Genomic DNA, 15,920 nt, shown 5'->3' with positions numbered 1-15,920 from the left:
GCTCAATGAGTTCTACCACTAGTTCTGGTCCAACATGGGTGTTTTATGTTCCTTGCTTAGCTAGAAATTCAGTTTTTTCATATCCAGTGACACCGTTGTGTCCTGTCACCCACGCCAGTGTAACTTTATTAATAATAATATAATTAATTTAATAATGTAGTGTTTCTGTAGCCACGTGACACTGACGTTGCAACATATACGATCGATGCGCTCTATTACTAATAATACAATCGAAATATAATATAACTTTCGATGCATAATCAAACTATCGATAATGTCGGAGTTTTACTGTCTCATTTTTAACACGCTTATATTAGTTTCACATGTATGTTTGTTGTTTGTAAGTTTGTAACTCCACGCGGCACGTGTTATTATGTCGCGTATCCCGTCGTGTATGACCTTGAGACTAGACTGTCGTAACGCATTCGCCCCACCCCGCTCACCACTCGTAGACAACAATATTTTCCAACCCGTAGACGCGCGCGTGTCATTAATTATATATATATATAATAAATTTTTATTGTAATTGACACGGCCCCGCGTCGTTTTGTTATACACGATGCCTCACGAGTCGTGCCACCTTTATCAGCCGTCGCTTTATTTTATGAGTATTTGACTGACCAACACCGCGGTGCAAAATCCAGCAAGTGCCGCACAGCCGACGACGTCCCGCCGCTAATGATACCGTAGTCTTCTTCCCATTGTCAAAGTGATGACGTCAACAAACCAATCCGCACTCGCGCACCGTCGTCATCTACGCTGCTAACCTTTTGACGCCCGAGGATCACGCCTTACATCGTGTCGTCGACGCCAGCGAAAGTGCCGAGATATTATGCGTAGATTGTATATTCTTACCATCGCCGCTAATATTAATATATATATGCATATATATATATATATATATTAATATTTATATGTTCGTATATGTTAATATTCATTTATATATCCCTACAGCAGCCGCCGTATATACCTCGTGTATAACGTTCCCCCCGCCACGCCCGTCCACAAAACACTGCTATACCTCGTACATGATACGTTTACGTACTTAAGTCGCTTTACATGTATATATATATATATATATATATATTCAAATTACTATTAAAATTTATATATTAATACGCTTTATTCTCATTAAGAGATATATAGTGTATTTATTCCGATTACGGGGAATGATTGCCGTATTGTCATTTTTCGTCACTACCTCCACGTTGCGCGCTTGCTGCTTTCCTTGGAATGGGTAGCCGTTTCTCAGACTCCCACTCCGGAATCGAACCCTGATTCCCCTTTACCCGTTACAACCATGATATTGATAGTAACTACTATCATAACATGTAACTAAAAAGTAAAAAATAAATATAGTTTAAAAAAACTAAAAAACACGCTTTTAAAGTACATCGAACTAAAAAGTTAAAAATAATTTTTATAATAAGCTTAAAACAATAATGTACGAAAAGTACTAGTATTATTGTGATAAAAGCGTGGGTGCTTTGTGCTATATTTTTCGTATATTGAGCGACCGACACTTTTATCACAATTATACTAGTACTGTTTGTTCATTATTGTTTTAAGCTTATTTTAACAATTATTTTTAGCTTTTTAGTGCTTAAAAGCGTGTCTTTTAGTTTTTTTAAACTATATTTTTTATTATATATTCATCTAAGTTATTATATAATTACCCTTTAAAAGAAGTAGATCTACATTTACAAGCAGCATAACATGGAATTGTTATTGAATCGGCATCAGATAATTCTTGATTCAAATCATACGCTTTGCCGTAAAAATAACATTTGTCGGCAGACCTTGTCTCANGACTTTGTCAAATGTCGAAGTATGTAAAAGTCGGAGCATTATCAGTTCGTGACAAAAGTGCTTTCCCCCTGTAAAATAGCACTACCATGTTCAAACTTAACCAGTGTTCAGATTTATTGTGGCATCTTATAATATAGTTCTTTTTTATTAAAATGGTTAAGGAATAAAATATATTTGCAAAAGGACCTTGTTATATCTACTTCCATATTGTTTTTTATTCAGTATACTATATTCTTAAAGGTAATAAAAGTAGTATAATTTAATAAATTATATTATTTTTATAATAAATGTTTCTAAACCGTTACTATTTTTGTACTTCTTACTAGGTATATATATATATGCGTATATAATTTATATCTAAGGTTCTCTTTAGTAAACTTTTCTTTGCTGTGGTCGATTTAAGAAAAATCTCATAGTGTAGCGCAACAGAATCGAACCCTAATTTTACTCTAAGGCATAATGATTTTCCAAATGTGTTATATATGTTGCTTGTATTTTCTTAAGTCTAACAGAATTACAATTATTTTTTCTTTAAATTGCTATAAAAATTTAATAAACATTAAAACAAAACCATATTTTAACTGGAAAATATTTGAAGTTAAAAATTATAACGCATTAAACTTATTACTATTTTTGACGCGATAATTATTTTTTATTTTAATTAATAACCTGGATAAAATATATGTATTCTACAAAAAAATTATTAATTAATAACCTTTATGTATGTATTTAAAAAATTATAATTTTTATTATATTCTATATAATTATCTAATAAAAAAAATGATCATAATTGGTACTATTGAATTTAATATATATATAAACTATTGTTTTATTTTAATACTTTATTTAGTTTTTAACTAGAAATGACTAAAAAAGACTTAGTATTTTTAGAAACGAAAAATATGGCTGATAATATGAACAATAGAAATGATAATGATAATATTAATACCCAAATGTTAATGTTAAACATGAACATGAACAGAATAAATCTGGAAAATTGGCGAACCGTTAAAAAAATCCATAGTAAGTCTTGAAATTTTGAGTACATATCAATCGTATTAGTATACATAAGAAATGTGTGAAAATCATAAGGACTATAGTATAATGGAATAATGGAGTAAAAAGAATAATGGATGTATGAAAAACAAAGAATAGTAAAAAAAGTTTTTATCCTAGTGCAACAAAATTATCAATTGTTTTAACGTTTTGTCTTGCCTTAAAAATTACGATAATGAAATTTAAATTTATGTAGAAAATATTTTTACATAAAAGAGGAGAAATTTATCTATATTCCCTTAACATTTTGTTAAATTTATACTGTGTAAATTTAAAAATATTAAACATTTAAACTAATCATAGTTAACCTTATTTTGTTAGTTCAACACAAGTTATAGTTTTTTTTAACCTTTTACAATTTTGATTAGTCTAGAATAGAAAAATAATGTGTAGTTTTTCAATTGAACATAATTACTAGCAATTAAAAAACCAAAAGGTAAAGATATTGATTAATAACAATTATTTGTATTGTTTAGTTAAAAAAGCTAGTATTGAAATAATAGAAAGGTCTATTATAAAAGCAAACTTGAAAAATGTTGAACTTGAAAGACAGATAAAAAATGTTAAATCTGAAATAATTGTATTAAGGAATAATATTTTAAAGTAAGTATTATGATTCTATTTTGAAGAATTTAAATATATTTAATAGCTTATTTGATAAATATTGAATTTTTTTAACATAAAAAATTTGAGTTTTCAAAAAAGATATTCTTTTTTTGAATTTATCATATAGTAAAGTTAGAGCATGTTCTCCAATTTTCTTTTCCTTTATCTGTTTTTGTCAATTAATAATTAAAACAGTATGAATTTTTGTTAAATTTATTTTGTTTTAAAATGGAATTATAAATAGTAAAAATAAATAATATTTGATTTAGTCTGGATAATATTACAATGAGTCTATATAAAACCTTGGCTGATCTACAATTAGATTTTTCACATAAAAAAATTGTTTTAAACAACAAAAGAGACAAATATGATGTAAAATTATTTCAGAAAATTAAACACTGGGAAAAATTACAGGTGATACTACTAAATAATATTAAGTATAATTTTCACCTAAACTTTAGCTATGAATGTGAGATGATAATTTCCTTTGCAATCATTAACATTTAAATTTGCAACCAAACCTCTTTAAATGAAATTTTTATAAGTCGTTACTCTTAACTTTTTAGGAGAGATTAAATTTTCTACCAGCCATAAAAACATTATATAATAATGAAAAAGAGTTTGACTGTTTGAAAATTTGTTATGAACATCTTCTAAAAGAAAATAAAGAGTTGACTGAAGAAATATCATTAAAGAAAAAAATGAATTGTATGTTATAATAAAGACTAAAATATATATTATTTTATAATAATAAATTTTAATTGAATTAAAATTAAATTTTAGATAAAAAACAAAATGTTATTATTTTAAATTTTGCTACTGAATTTAATGAAATGAAAACTTATAATATAAAAGAAAAAACACTTACTAATTTATTAAGGTTTGTTTAAATGTATTCACCTAGAAGATATAATGTTATGATACAAATGAGTTATCAATAGGGTCATATTTGTCTTAAAGTTAAATTTTGTTTTATTTAAATGAAATATTTCAGGAATCTGCGTGAAGAGCACGAAGACTTATTAATAAAAAAAAGAATACTGTTTGAAGATCAAAAGGATGTTAGTGAGAAAAAGTAAATTTTTTAAATAATTAATTAATATTTTATTTTGTATTTTTTAGAAATTATGTAAATTACCAATGTGGACTTTCCAAATAAATAAATCTGATTTAAAATTATTCAATGAGAAAGTAAATTTTTTAGAAATACTGCTAAATGAATATAAATCAAATGAAGAAAATGTGAATGTTGATGTATACAAAACAATTAAAAAATGTGATTCAAATCAAAATATTCATAAATTATTTAAAGAGGACAGTCTTACGCATTTTAAAACCAACTCGATCAGTGATGTTAAAATACCTATTGAGGATAATCACACATTATCTTTAGAAAATGTGTTGCTGCCCAATAGTCATAAAAACATAGATAAAAGTAATGAAAATTCTAAAGATAAATAATTATTTTGGATCTAAACAAAGCTACTTTTAATGTAGAAAGTATCAAAACACAAGAAAAGAATCATGAGATAGTTAACAATTCAAATTTTGAATTAATTGCAAATTATGATATATCTAAAAAAATAATTAACAGTGAGAACTCAATTAATGTTAGCATTAGAAAAACATCACATAATACAATTATTGATAACAAGGTAAGTATTTTGAATAAATAGGGTTATTATATTTAATAATTACATAACTTGAATAAGAGGTGTGATATTTAAATGTTGTGAAGATGTTGATCATTAATAACATATTATATCACTTCAAATATAAAGATTATAAGTCATTTGGTTATTTTTTCTCTATAATCAATGTGATATAACCACCTTAAAAAATATTTTCATTAAAACGCCCATTTTTAAAAACTTCATAAGAGAATTATAAAACAAATTTTATTATATATAAACAATAAAAAAATTGAGCTTTTTTTTTGTTATTATTTTATTTTTTGTTTTTGTATATATAAATTCAAAAGTTTCTGTTATTGAAAGTTCTGTATAAAAGTTAATTTTCTGTGAATTCATAGATTTTATTAATAGCTCTAGATAACCCGAGTAGCATTTGTGGTTTCACATGCGTTAATTTATAAATAATTTAATGATGCTGATGAACTCGGTCAAAAACACAACCACAAAAAAAAACAATTTTCGAGTTCGAGAATCTGACCATATTTACTATATGTTTTTGAGGTCGCTGAATTCGAATCTGAGGTCGAAATCGCCCTATCGGTCAGAGTTTTTTATAACCTCAAAAAACCCCTTCATCGAGTTATATAACGATAAACCCTTCACATTAAACCCCTTAACCTTTTGAAATCATAACACAATCACCCCATAATACCTTGTTACCATAATCATATAACCCCATAACACCATAATTCCATTGCCCCCAAGTCAAACAAAACAGTTCATCTGTTCATCAATTTGTATCAATGCAAATGTTTACGGATGTTCGATCAGTGAAATGAAACGTAATAATCCCATAACATTTACATTTTTGTATTGTAGTAATTTCATAAAAGGTCTTAAGAGATAGGGCTAAATGATGTACAAAATCCGATCGCGCAACCTTTCCGTGGTTTACATCGAATAACGCTAATGTCGACAGTTCTACCATTGTTTAATGGTTTTATAAGTTTATAACATTCGATTTTGCTGTTCAAAACTATTCTGAATATTTGTGACGAGATGTATTTATACAGGATTCCACAGTTAACTTGTGCGTGGGTGATTCAAACTTGCTCAATAGGTTTCGTTAGATATGGGGTTTTAAGATAATGAGGTTATGGTATAATGTGGTTATAGGATTTTTGGATTAAGGGATTATTAAGTTTCATTTCACAAATCGAACGTATTATGAATGTCCCTAAAAATTTGCATTGATACAAATTGCCTTAGATGAACTGTTTTGTTTGACTTGGGGGCAATGGAATTATGGTGTTATGGGGTTATATGATTATGGTAACAAGGTATTATGGGGTGATTGTGTTATGATTTCAAAAGGTTAAGGGGTTTAATGTGAAGGGTTTATCGTTATATAACTCGATGAAGGGGTTTTTTGAGGTTATAAAAAACTCTGACCGATAGGGCGATTTCGACCTCAGATTCGAATTCAGCGACCTCAAAAACATATAGTAAATATGGTCAGATTCTCGAACTCGAAAATTGTTTTTTTTTGTGGTTGTGTTTTTGACCGAGTTCATCAGCATCATTAAATTATTTATAAATTANAATTGGTTCTGGGTACCGAAATTTAGCATCTTTGAATACATAAGTTAACACGGGTTGAACCGAGTGCAATTATAGTTTATTATAAGTGTGGACAGTATGTCAGTTTAATTAATAATCCTGAAATTATAAGTCACCCTGGGTGTTTTGGTTTAATCAAAGACGGTTGTGGGTTTGTTCAACAGTTTTAAGAAAAATTTCAATGTAGTAATCCCAGATATATAGATTCAATATCATGCGTTAAATATGTAAAACTCATAGTCTTTTTCCACAAAATATAGTGACAACTTAGAAGGTAACATAATAACAATACAAATTTAATAATATACTTAGAGATCACTTACAAAAAGAATGCTTAAATTATCTAATATTTTTAAAGAGAAATTTTGATTATTATAATAGATTGTTCTATTCTATATTATATTTGAAAAATTTTCAAGAAGGGTTGAATATTTTGATATTATATAACTTTTGATACAATTATTTAAAAAAAAGTATAATATACTTTTATATTATAAATTATTTTTAATTTTAAACATAATATTTATTCGAGACAATGTATTATTAATCTATTTTAATTTCCTAGGAAACTTGCGCCGAAAAAGATAATTTTGAAATAAATCGGGATGCTCTTGACAATCCTAAAAAATCTTGTTTGCAAGATTGTAGTAAACCTGAAAGCAATTTTTCGTTATTGAAATCCCCCGAACGCTTTGAAAAAACACCAGAACCTCAATTTGAAATTTGTTTCAATAATTCTTATCAAGTTGATAACTTGAATGATGCTTTTCAATTCAATTGCCAATTTTCTCAAAATCAAGTTAAAAAAATCACAGGTTAAATAATATTTGCTTAAGTATTAAAAAACCTATTGACTCTTTTATATTTTAAGATAAAATTTTGTAATAAATACGACTTAAAATTATATTATCAGGTTAATAAAAATAGACCTGTTAGAATATTATTGAAATATGAATGTAATGAAAATGTAAAATTAGATAGATGTCCCCTGGACTTAAATAAATAATTTTTAAGTCTAAGTTATCTTAATATAATTTTAAGAAAAGCGAATTGGGTTCCTATCAGATACTAATGTTATCAATATTAACAAATGTTTTAGATGAATTTTGGAAAGATTTAGAAGACGGCGATGCTGAACCATACAATTATAGTGAAATTAGTAGTTTTTGTGTGAGTAAAGATTGTAATTCCTCTTTATTTTAACCAGATTTCTTATAATTAATAAACTAAAATAATTTAAAGTATATTGTCGTATTAACAAGTAATATTTTTACTTACAGAGTTCAGAGTAATCACGTAATTCATTAATTTAATATGTTTGATTCAAGATATAAACACAATGGTAAATAAGATAAATTTTACTTAAAAACATTACCCTTAAAAATTGAAAAAAATGTCATAATTTCCTATAAATGATGAAACGCAAAATTTAAAAATTTGAAAAAACAGTAAATTATGACATTTTTAAAACTTTTTTTTATTTATAATTGCTATCTTTTTTTAAAAATTCAATAAATCAAAACAAATTTTTTTTTTTGATAACTTTAGATGTGTTTCTATCATAAGACATATTTTTTTCAAAATTGTACCTATAACAAAAGGGATTTTAAAACAGAAACTTTGCATAATAAGTTAACTATTAAACTTAACATTTGAAAATATTTCAGAAAATCTGACATCTTTAAATATGTCTTAAATTATTTGTCAAATAATATACATTATTTTGAAATAATAATTGATCCTTGAACTTTACTTCTTTGGTAATTTTTCATAATTGTAAAAAAAAAAAGAAGTTATACTCTAATGTTAGGCTTTAATTATTTATGAAAAATGATATTAAAACTCAATTTTAAAGATCCAAAAAAATTGGTTAATGTTGATGGAACACATTATATTAATTCAGTAAAACTCTTATTAATCATCATAAAATCCTTTAGAAAAATGAAAAATAAAATTGTATTATTGTTATAATGATTTGCTATGTAAATTTCTTAGTTATTAATTAGTAATTGTCTCAAAAACTAAATGTATTAAAAAAAATCTTAAGCCAAATTCAAAATTAGGGTCAAAATTCCTAAAATTACTCAATTCATATAAAATTCCAAACAAGAAAATGACTGTTACCCTATGTAATCAATTACAATATCAACAACAATAAATAGAACAAATTCAAAATAGTTTTCTTACACATATTGTCTTTATTCTTAAAATTTTTCACCCTTTACATGACTGTTTTTTTAATTTGCTGTGTCCTAGATATCTATACATTTTTTGGGACGTATATATTTTTTCTTAAGATTTAAGCAGTACAGTTTTCTCATTATTTAAATAAACTATATATTTCACATGATTATACTAATTTATACATTTTTCAGGTTATTTTATGATGTAAATTAATCAATCCACTTGAAAACTTAATTTTTATTAATGAAATTTAAAATGATATATCTTATGTCATTTAATATCGATAATATTCAAAATTTTGTTTTATAAGTTGTGTATTTTAAGTAATGGAAATAATTTGAAGTATTTTTTATTTTCTATAATTAAATAAATTTAAAACTTTAAAATTTCTTAATTTTTAAATGTTTTTATTGATATTAAATAATTTTTTATACCAGAATCGTTCCGAAATGGTCCGTGTAGGGTTAGGGTGGTCCTTATCTACATAGATCATTTCTTTTAAATTAAATTCAATCAGGATACCCCCTAGAATTGTTCTATAGGTTAAAAAAATACATTTTGTGAAGTTTCGTGATTGTCCAATGATTTTTTCTCGTGCCGTAGAAGGGTTGAAATTTAATAAATACGGGTAAAAATTAGTTTTTTACGTATAAATTGTTAAATTTTACTTGAATCAAAAAAATTTACTGAATAAAATTTGTTTAAAAATGTATTTCCTACAAAATATTGTTATATTATTTTTTACTTTATATTACATATTTAATTGAATAATCAATATAAAAACACATAAATATGCCTATTTTTACGGATTCTAATTTTTTGCATAATTGAGTCTTTATTCGCGTAATCGAGAAATTTTTACAAAATCTATATAAATTATAAAATTTAGATTTGAAAATTATGTACAAATATTGTTTAGTAAAATATTTTCTAAATTTAAATCTTAGTCTTATAACATGCAACTGATTAAAACATATCATATAAAACAAATAAATAATAAAAATAAACTTTAATTATAAAAAACACAACTAAAAAAATATTATGGAAAATTATTATCAATTATTATTAAATAATCATCAATATTTCATTAATGTGTTTTTTTTGCATCAGGAAAATATTTTTTATGATCTGCGACAACTTGTAGCAAGTATTGCTTTTGGTCTTCTTTTTTAGTAATTATCGAGTTGTACTCTTCAATTAACTTCACTGATCTTTCTGTAGTATCGTTTACAACTTTTTAACTTCGCACTATTTCTTGACAGTCTAGATAATCTATATTTAAATTCTATCATTCGGGATCTTCGCTTAAAAAACTAGTTTTCATATCAAAACGTTTAAAAAAATGTTTTGAGTTTACATTAATGAACTTGTCAATAGTTTTACTTACAAAATGTTTTGTATTTCTTGCCGGATTAATTTTTTTTAAGTCTTCACATTCAATAGTTTGTAATGATTTTACCATAAGTCTTTTTACTTCAACAGGTATTTGATCATCAAAAAATGCCATTGAGGCATTTTCAGGCGCGAGATACTATAAGTGGTTACTAAATATCTTAAGTGCTATTAAACCTATGGCATCGTCAATTTTTATGTATTCATAAAGATTTTTCATGCATTCTAAGTCCATGCGAGGAGTTTCAATAGCATTATTTGCAGAAAACCAGTATTTTAAATAAATTTTTACTAAAAATATACAAACATTACGAACACCAACCCTTTCGTCATTTGTTAGCTCGAAAGACTCAGAAAGAAAAATTTTCAAACAATAAATGGCTTTTGCCATCCATCTGGCGTGATGATAAGCTCCAGGAGATCTAATAGAAATATATGTATAATGATCAGCGCCAAGTAAAATAATTGCCAACTTAAGAAGTTCTCTATAGTCTTCTCTTGGCTGATTAATTTTTATTTTTTCCATTAGAAACGAAATTAATTCATTTTCTAAGCCGTTTAATTGTGTTTTAACCGTAATATCTTCTAAACCTGGATTTATTGTACAGTCTTTAATCTGTGGCTAACTTTTTTGAAATTTTTTAAACAATGATATATTTGGTTCACTATATAAAGTAATATTTTGATCAAATACACTTCTTAAAACTATTTCAAATATGTGGTACCTACATGGTAAGTATAAACGGTCCCTTTCGAAATATTGCTCTAAAATAATACAAGCACTTTGTAATTTACCCATATTAGAGGCTGTTGCGTCGCAACTAATAGTCTGAACTTTATTTTCAATATCCCATTCTACTAATAAACTATGAATTGCTGAAGCTTGTTCTCTTCCTGTACTTGATTTAATAAAAGGAACGCCAAGAAGTTGCTCATTACCATTGAAACTTATAAGTACAGGTGGTAGCCTCCTATCAATATTTCCTTAAATATGCAATATAAAGTAAAAAATAATATAACAATATTTTGTAGGAAATACATTTTTAAACAAATTTTATTCAGTAAATTTTTTTGATTCAAGTAAAATTTAACAATTTATACGTAAAAAACTAATTTTTACCCCTATTTATTAAATTTCAACTCTTCTACGGCACGAGAAAAAATCATTGGACAATCACGAAACTTCACAAAATGTATTTTTTTAACGTATAGAACAATTCTAGGGGGCGTCCGGTCAAAAAAAAAAACTTTGAAAAATAAGAACCACCCTACATTGTAAGGTATTATTACATATTTTATTTTATTGTTTTAGTTTACAATTTTTCAATAAATAACATAGTTACCAAAAAAACTTAATGAAAATATTTTGAAAAATTATGTTATTAAAAACTATAGTTTATAGTATAAAGTGTGTTTAAAAAGTAAAGGTACGGTTTGCCAGGCGCGACCGGCGATCATGAACTGTCGTCGCGACTGTTGTAGTCTACAAGTAACGACCGCGACGTGTCGTGATGATAAAATTATTATTTTCGGCCTGTTTTCACAAACAGTAATATTGTCATTTCAGTTTAATATATTTTCAAGTACGCATTACGCGAGTACTCTAAATAAATTCTTATACAATGGATAAATTTATTTTTAATAATAATAATATTTTAAGTCTCCTCTTAATGGATGAGGATGACGATGAGGCTAGATTATTATCTTATTTAACGTCAAAGAAAAGAAAAACATCGGACAATATCTTTACAAATGGTGGATGTGAATTATAAATTTGTTGCTGTGGACATTGGTTCTTTTGGTAAAGATGGCGATAGTGGCATTTTTTTGAAGTCAAATACTGGACAGGAAATTTTAAGTGGAACATTTGGATTTCCAGAAGAGTGTCAACTTCCTGGATCAGATAAAGTAACGCCCCATGTAATTGTTGGTGATGAAGCTTTTCGCTTACATAAACACAATGAAACCGTACACGAGGTAATCCTTCTGATTCTGTGTTCAATTACAGATTAAGTCGTGCTTAGAAGAGTAACTGAAAATGCTTTTGGACTATTAAGCCAAATTTTCAGGATTTTTTATCAACCAATCAATTTGGAAACAACCACAATCGACGATTTAATATGGGTCACCTGCTGTCTACACAATATGTTACGTGATGGATATTTAGAGAAAAATAAACGACCATTTTTCGAATATGATACTAAACAATTACCACCAACTAACATGANTATACTAAACAATTATCACCAACTAACATGATGATGCCACTTTCCCGACGAGGAGGGTTTTCAAATATTGAAGGATTTGAAGTTTGAAATTTGTTCAAAGAATTTTTTAATGAAGGGGCTCTTTCTTGGCAACCAAAATCATAACCAATAATTAAAGTTATAAAATAATAATAACAATTAAATAAAAAATCACATAAATGTTTATTATTAAATTACCAAACATAATAATAAATCCAACTTTTAATAAAAATTATAAAATACTCAACAAATAAACGTTAATGAAAAAAATATATAGGTACATCATGTAAAATAAACGTAGATTTTATTTTTACAAAAAAATAATAAAAATTAAAAATTTTAATACTCAGTAAGTAAATAAGCGAATATAAAAATTGAAAATCAAAATAAAACATATTACTGATTGTAAAATGTTATGCAGTAGTGGGGTCGTCATAGTTGTACATGGAAAACTGTGAGTCTGAGGATCTTGCATACATACTTGTTGATGGGGAAGGCTGAAAGGAATCCAATGTTTGAAAATGTTGTTGAACAGCATGTGGGTGCATAGGTTGTTCGTCTAACAAATACTTTTCTTCAAATTCAGTCATCAATGAAAAAATTCTTCTCTTAGATTCGAGTTGTCCTTTGGTTGTTAATTTTTTAGCTGTTACGGCCATAGTTTTAAAAAATAAATCAAGTTCATCGAAACTTTCCTCTTTCTTTTCCAATAGTTGTTTATTTTGATTCATAATTTTCTTAATAAGCAAACTTCGTTCCTCTGAATTATTCACTAATAAATCGGCAACATTTTTTGATTTAGTAATACCACGCTTTCTAATTAAAGTTTCAGTCGGTAAACTATTAGTTGCTCACTTAGTGTATCAACGCCATTCTTCTTTTAGTTGATCACTATACAAGATACGCATTCATACATACTTCAAAACCTTAAGCTGCAAACGATTTTTTAAAGATGGTTCAAAACACACTAGGAATAAATAAGATAGATATAATATTAACTGACCAATTGGTTCTACCAATTACCCAAATTACCAATTACCAAATACCCAGGACTCAACTCTAAGGAATTCAAAAATTTTTTAGAAGGACAAAATATCAGACTTATTTACACAGCCTTAAATGCACCTTTTTCAAATGGCCAAAATGAAAGATTAAACCAAACAAAAGTCAATAAAATAAGATGCAGAATCTATGAATCTACAGAAAAGAAAGCTTGGACAACAATAGCAAGAGAATGTGTTGATAAATATAACATAACAGAATACTCAGTAACCGGTTCTACACCAAAATATCTACTAGATGGGACTAATACAAATATACTATCCCAAGAATTAAAAGAACATAAAAATGCTAAAGATTGGAAAAATATAGAAAAATAGCTCTAGATAAGACTATAAAATCACACAAATATAATAAAAAACAGAAAAAAAAATGAATTCCATACAGGCGATTTCGTATACATTGAAAACGGAAATAAATTAAACAGAAAAAAATTAGATTTAAAAAAACAAAAAATTATTTTGTTTTTAAATTTAAAAAAATATCCTTTTTTTCAAAATAAGCATATGAAGAGAAAAATTATTTTCTCTTGTATATATGTTTTTTTAGTTAAAGTAAATCATTAATTTTATATCATGGCATTTATAAAATACAATGTGAAAGTTGTAATAAATGTTACGTAGGACAAACAAAAAGAAATATAGGGGTCAGGTTTAAAGAGCACTTAAGAAATATTAAAAATCAAGAAATTGAGAAATCTCCAGTGGCCGAACATTTATTGACACATAATCACTCTATTAAAACCATAAAACTAATTAAAAACGTAAATAATTACAAAGAACTTAATATCAGAGAAGCAATAGAAATGTTTAAAAATAAAAACAATTTAATTAATTGGGATCTTGGCCCACTGAAAAATTCATTATTAAACTTGTGTAAACTGGCAAAATGTGATAATATTACTTAGTGATAACGTCACTAGGTGATAAGGTCACTAGGGGTATATAAGGGAGTTTTTTCTAGTCGGGGTGTCAGTATGTGTTTAGCGTTGATAATGGTAACATTGTTTCCGAAATACGTATCCGCGACTTTTCATTAATTTTTTTGTGGCTTTTGAGTTTAATATTTTTAATATTTTTTAGTTTTTTTAAATTAATAATATTTTTAATATAGTTTTAATTTTACACAATTAATATGTGTCTGATGTTATCAAACAAAAGACGACGACGTCGATCAGTTAATAAATATTTGTACGATGAAAAACTTCTCTCGACATCAATGGACGTTATGGGTGCATACTTGAAGTAGGTCATGTCATCAGTAGTTAAATTGACACGGCCACGGCGTTGTCACACGTTGACACCCCGCGGTCGTGTCAGCTCCTTCTCAGCCACCGCTTAACTGTAAACCGGACCGTCACACACACGCGTTATCGTCGTGGTGTAAAGTCCAACAAATGCCTAGCGTCGTATACCCCGCCGCAATAATACGTCCAGTCAGTCATCTTCGTGACATCTATCTCTGTACTTACGCCGCCCGTCAAAAAGTTCAACCGCAACCATCCAGTGCGACTTTGTCAATAATATTATTATTAAGTAAAATTAAAACTATATTAAAAATATTATTAATTTAAAAAAAAAACTAAAAAATATTAAAAATATTAAACTCAAAAGCCACAAAAAAATTAATGAAAAGTCGCGGATACGTATTTCGGAAACAATGTTACCATTATCAACGCTAAACACATACTGACACCCCGACTAGAAAAAACTCCCTTATATACCCCTAGTGACCTTATCACCTAGTGACGTTATCACTAAGTAATATTATCACATTTTGCCAGTTTACACAAGTTTAATAATGAATTTTTCAGTGGGCCAAGATCCCAATTAATTAAATTGTTTTTATTTTTAAACATTTCTATTGCTTCTCTGATATTAAGTTCTTTGTAATTATTTACGTTTTTAATTAGTTTTATGGTTTTAATAGAGTGATTATGTGTCAATAAATGTTCAGCCACTGGAGATTTCTCAATTTCTTGATTTTTAATATTTCTTAAGTGCTCTTTAAACCTGACCCCTATATTTCTTTTTGTTTGTCCTACGTAACATTTATTACAACTTTCACATTGTATTTTATAAATGCCTGATTTCCCCCCTTCATCTACCTTATCTTTAGGGTTACCTAATAAATCTCTTAAATTATTACTCTTAGATGTTACCAAAGTAATACCAAAATTCTTAAANTGATAAAACCGCTAGGCAGGTAGGGTGATCATACGCGTTATCATACTACAGCGATCGTTACATTTAAGAACCGGGTCCCATAAAATCGTTTGTATTATTATTTCCGACCTCCACAATCATTATACGAC

General features: G+C 27.0%; 1 protein-coding gene across 4 annotated transcripts in view; it reads left to right on the top strand.

Annotated features, from left to right (window-relative positions):
* Positions 1-1,878: 1,878 nt before the first annotated feature.
* LOC126908589 (repetitive organellar protein-like) overlaps positions 1,879-15,920 on the top strand; it is a 47,803-nt gene continuing 33,761 nt past the window's right edge. The window contains exons 1-13 of one of the 4 annotated variants that reach the window (XM_050690799.1): positions 1,879-2,049; positions 2,692-2,832; positions 3,342-3,468; positions 3,741-3,885; positions 4,038-4,179; positions 4,255-4,351; positions 4,466-4,532; positions 4,594-4,906; positions 4,969-5,126; positions 7,291-7,540; positions 7,825-7,895; positions 8,006-8,067; positions 10,392-10,477. In XM_050690799.1, coding sequence (XP_050546756.1) covers positions 2,712-2,832; positions 3,342-3,468; positions 3,741-3,885; positions 4,038-4,179; positions 4,255-4,351; positions 4,466-4,532; positions 4,594-4,906; positions 4,969-5,126; positions 7,291-7,540; positions 7,825-7,895; positions 8,006-8,017 — 1,503 coding nt within the window. In that variant the 5' untranslated portion in view covers positions 1,879-2,049; positions 2,692-2,711 and the 3' untranslated portion in view covers positions 8,018-8,067; positions 10,392-10,477. Of the gene's footprint in view, positions 2,050-2,691; positions 2,833-3,341; positions 3,469-3,740; positions 3,886-4,037; positions 4,180-4,254; positions 4,352-4,465; positions 4,533-4,593; positions 4,907-4,968; positions 5,127-7,290; positions 7,541-7,824; positions 7,896-8,005; positions 8,068-9,100; positions 9,238-10,391; positions 10,478-15,920 lie in introns of those variants that run through there. The other 3 variants (XM_050690797.1, XM_050690795.1, XM_050690798.1) reach the window with 3 other exon arrangements.

The sequence above is a fragment of the Daktulosphaira vitifoliae genome, unplaced genomic scaffold, assembly GCF_025091365.1.
Source record: "Daktulosphaira vitifoliae isolate Bord-2020 unplaced genomic scaffold, ASM2509136v1 Scaffold_5, whole genome shotgun sequence".
NCBI classification, from domain to species: Eukaryota; Metazoa; Arthropoda; class Insecta; order Hemiptera; family Phylloxeridae; genus Daktulosphaira; species Daktulosphaira vitifoliae.
Note: the sequence above shows the minus strand (reverse complement) of the source record. Positions and strands in the feature narration are given on the sequence as shown.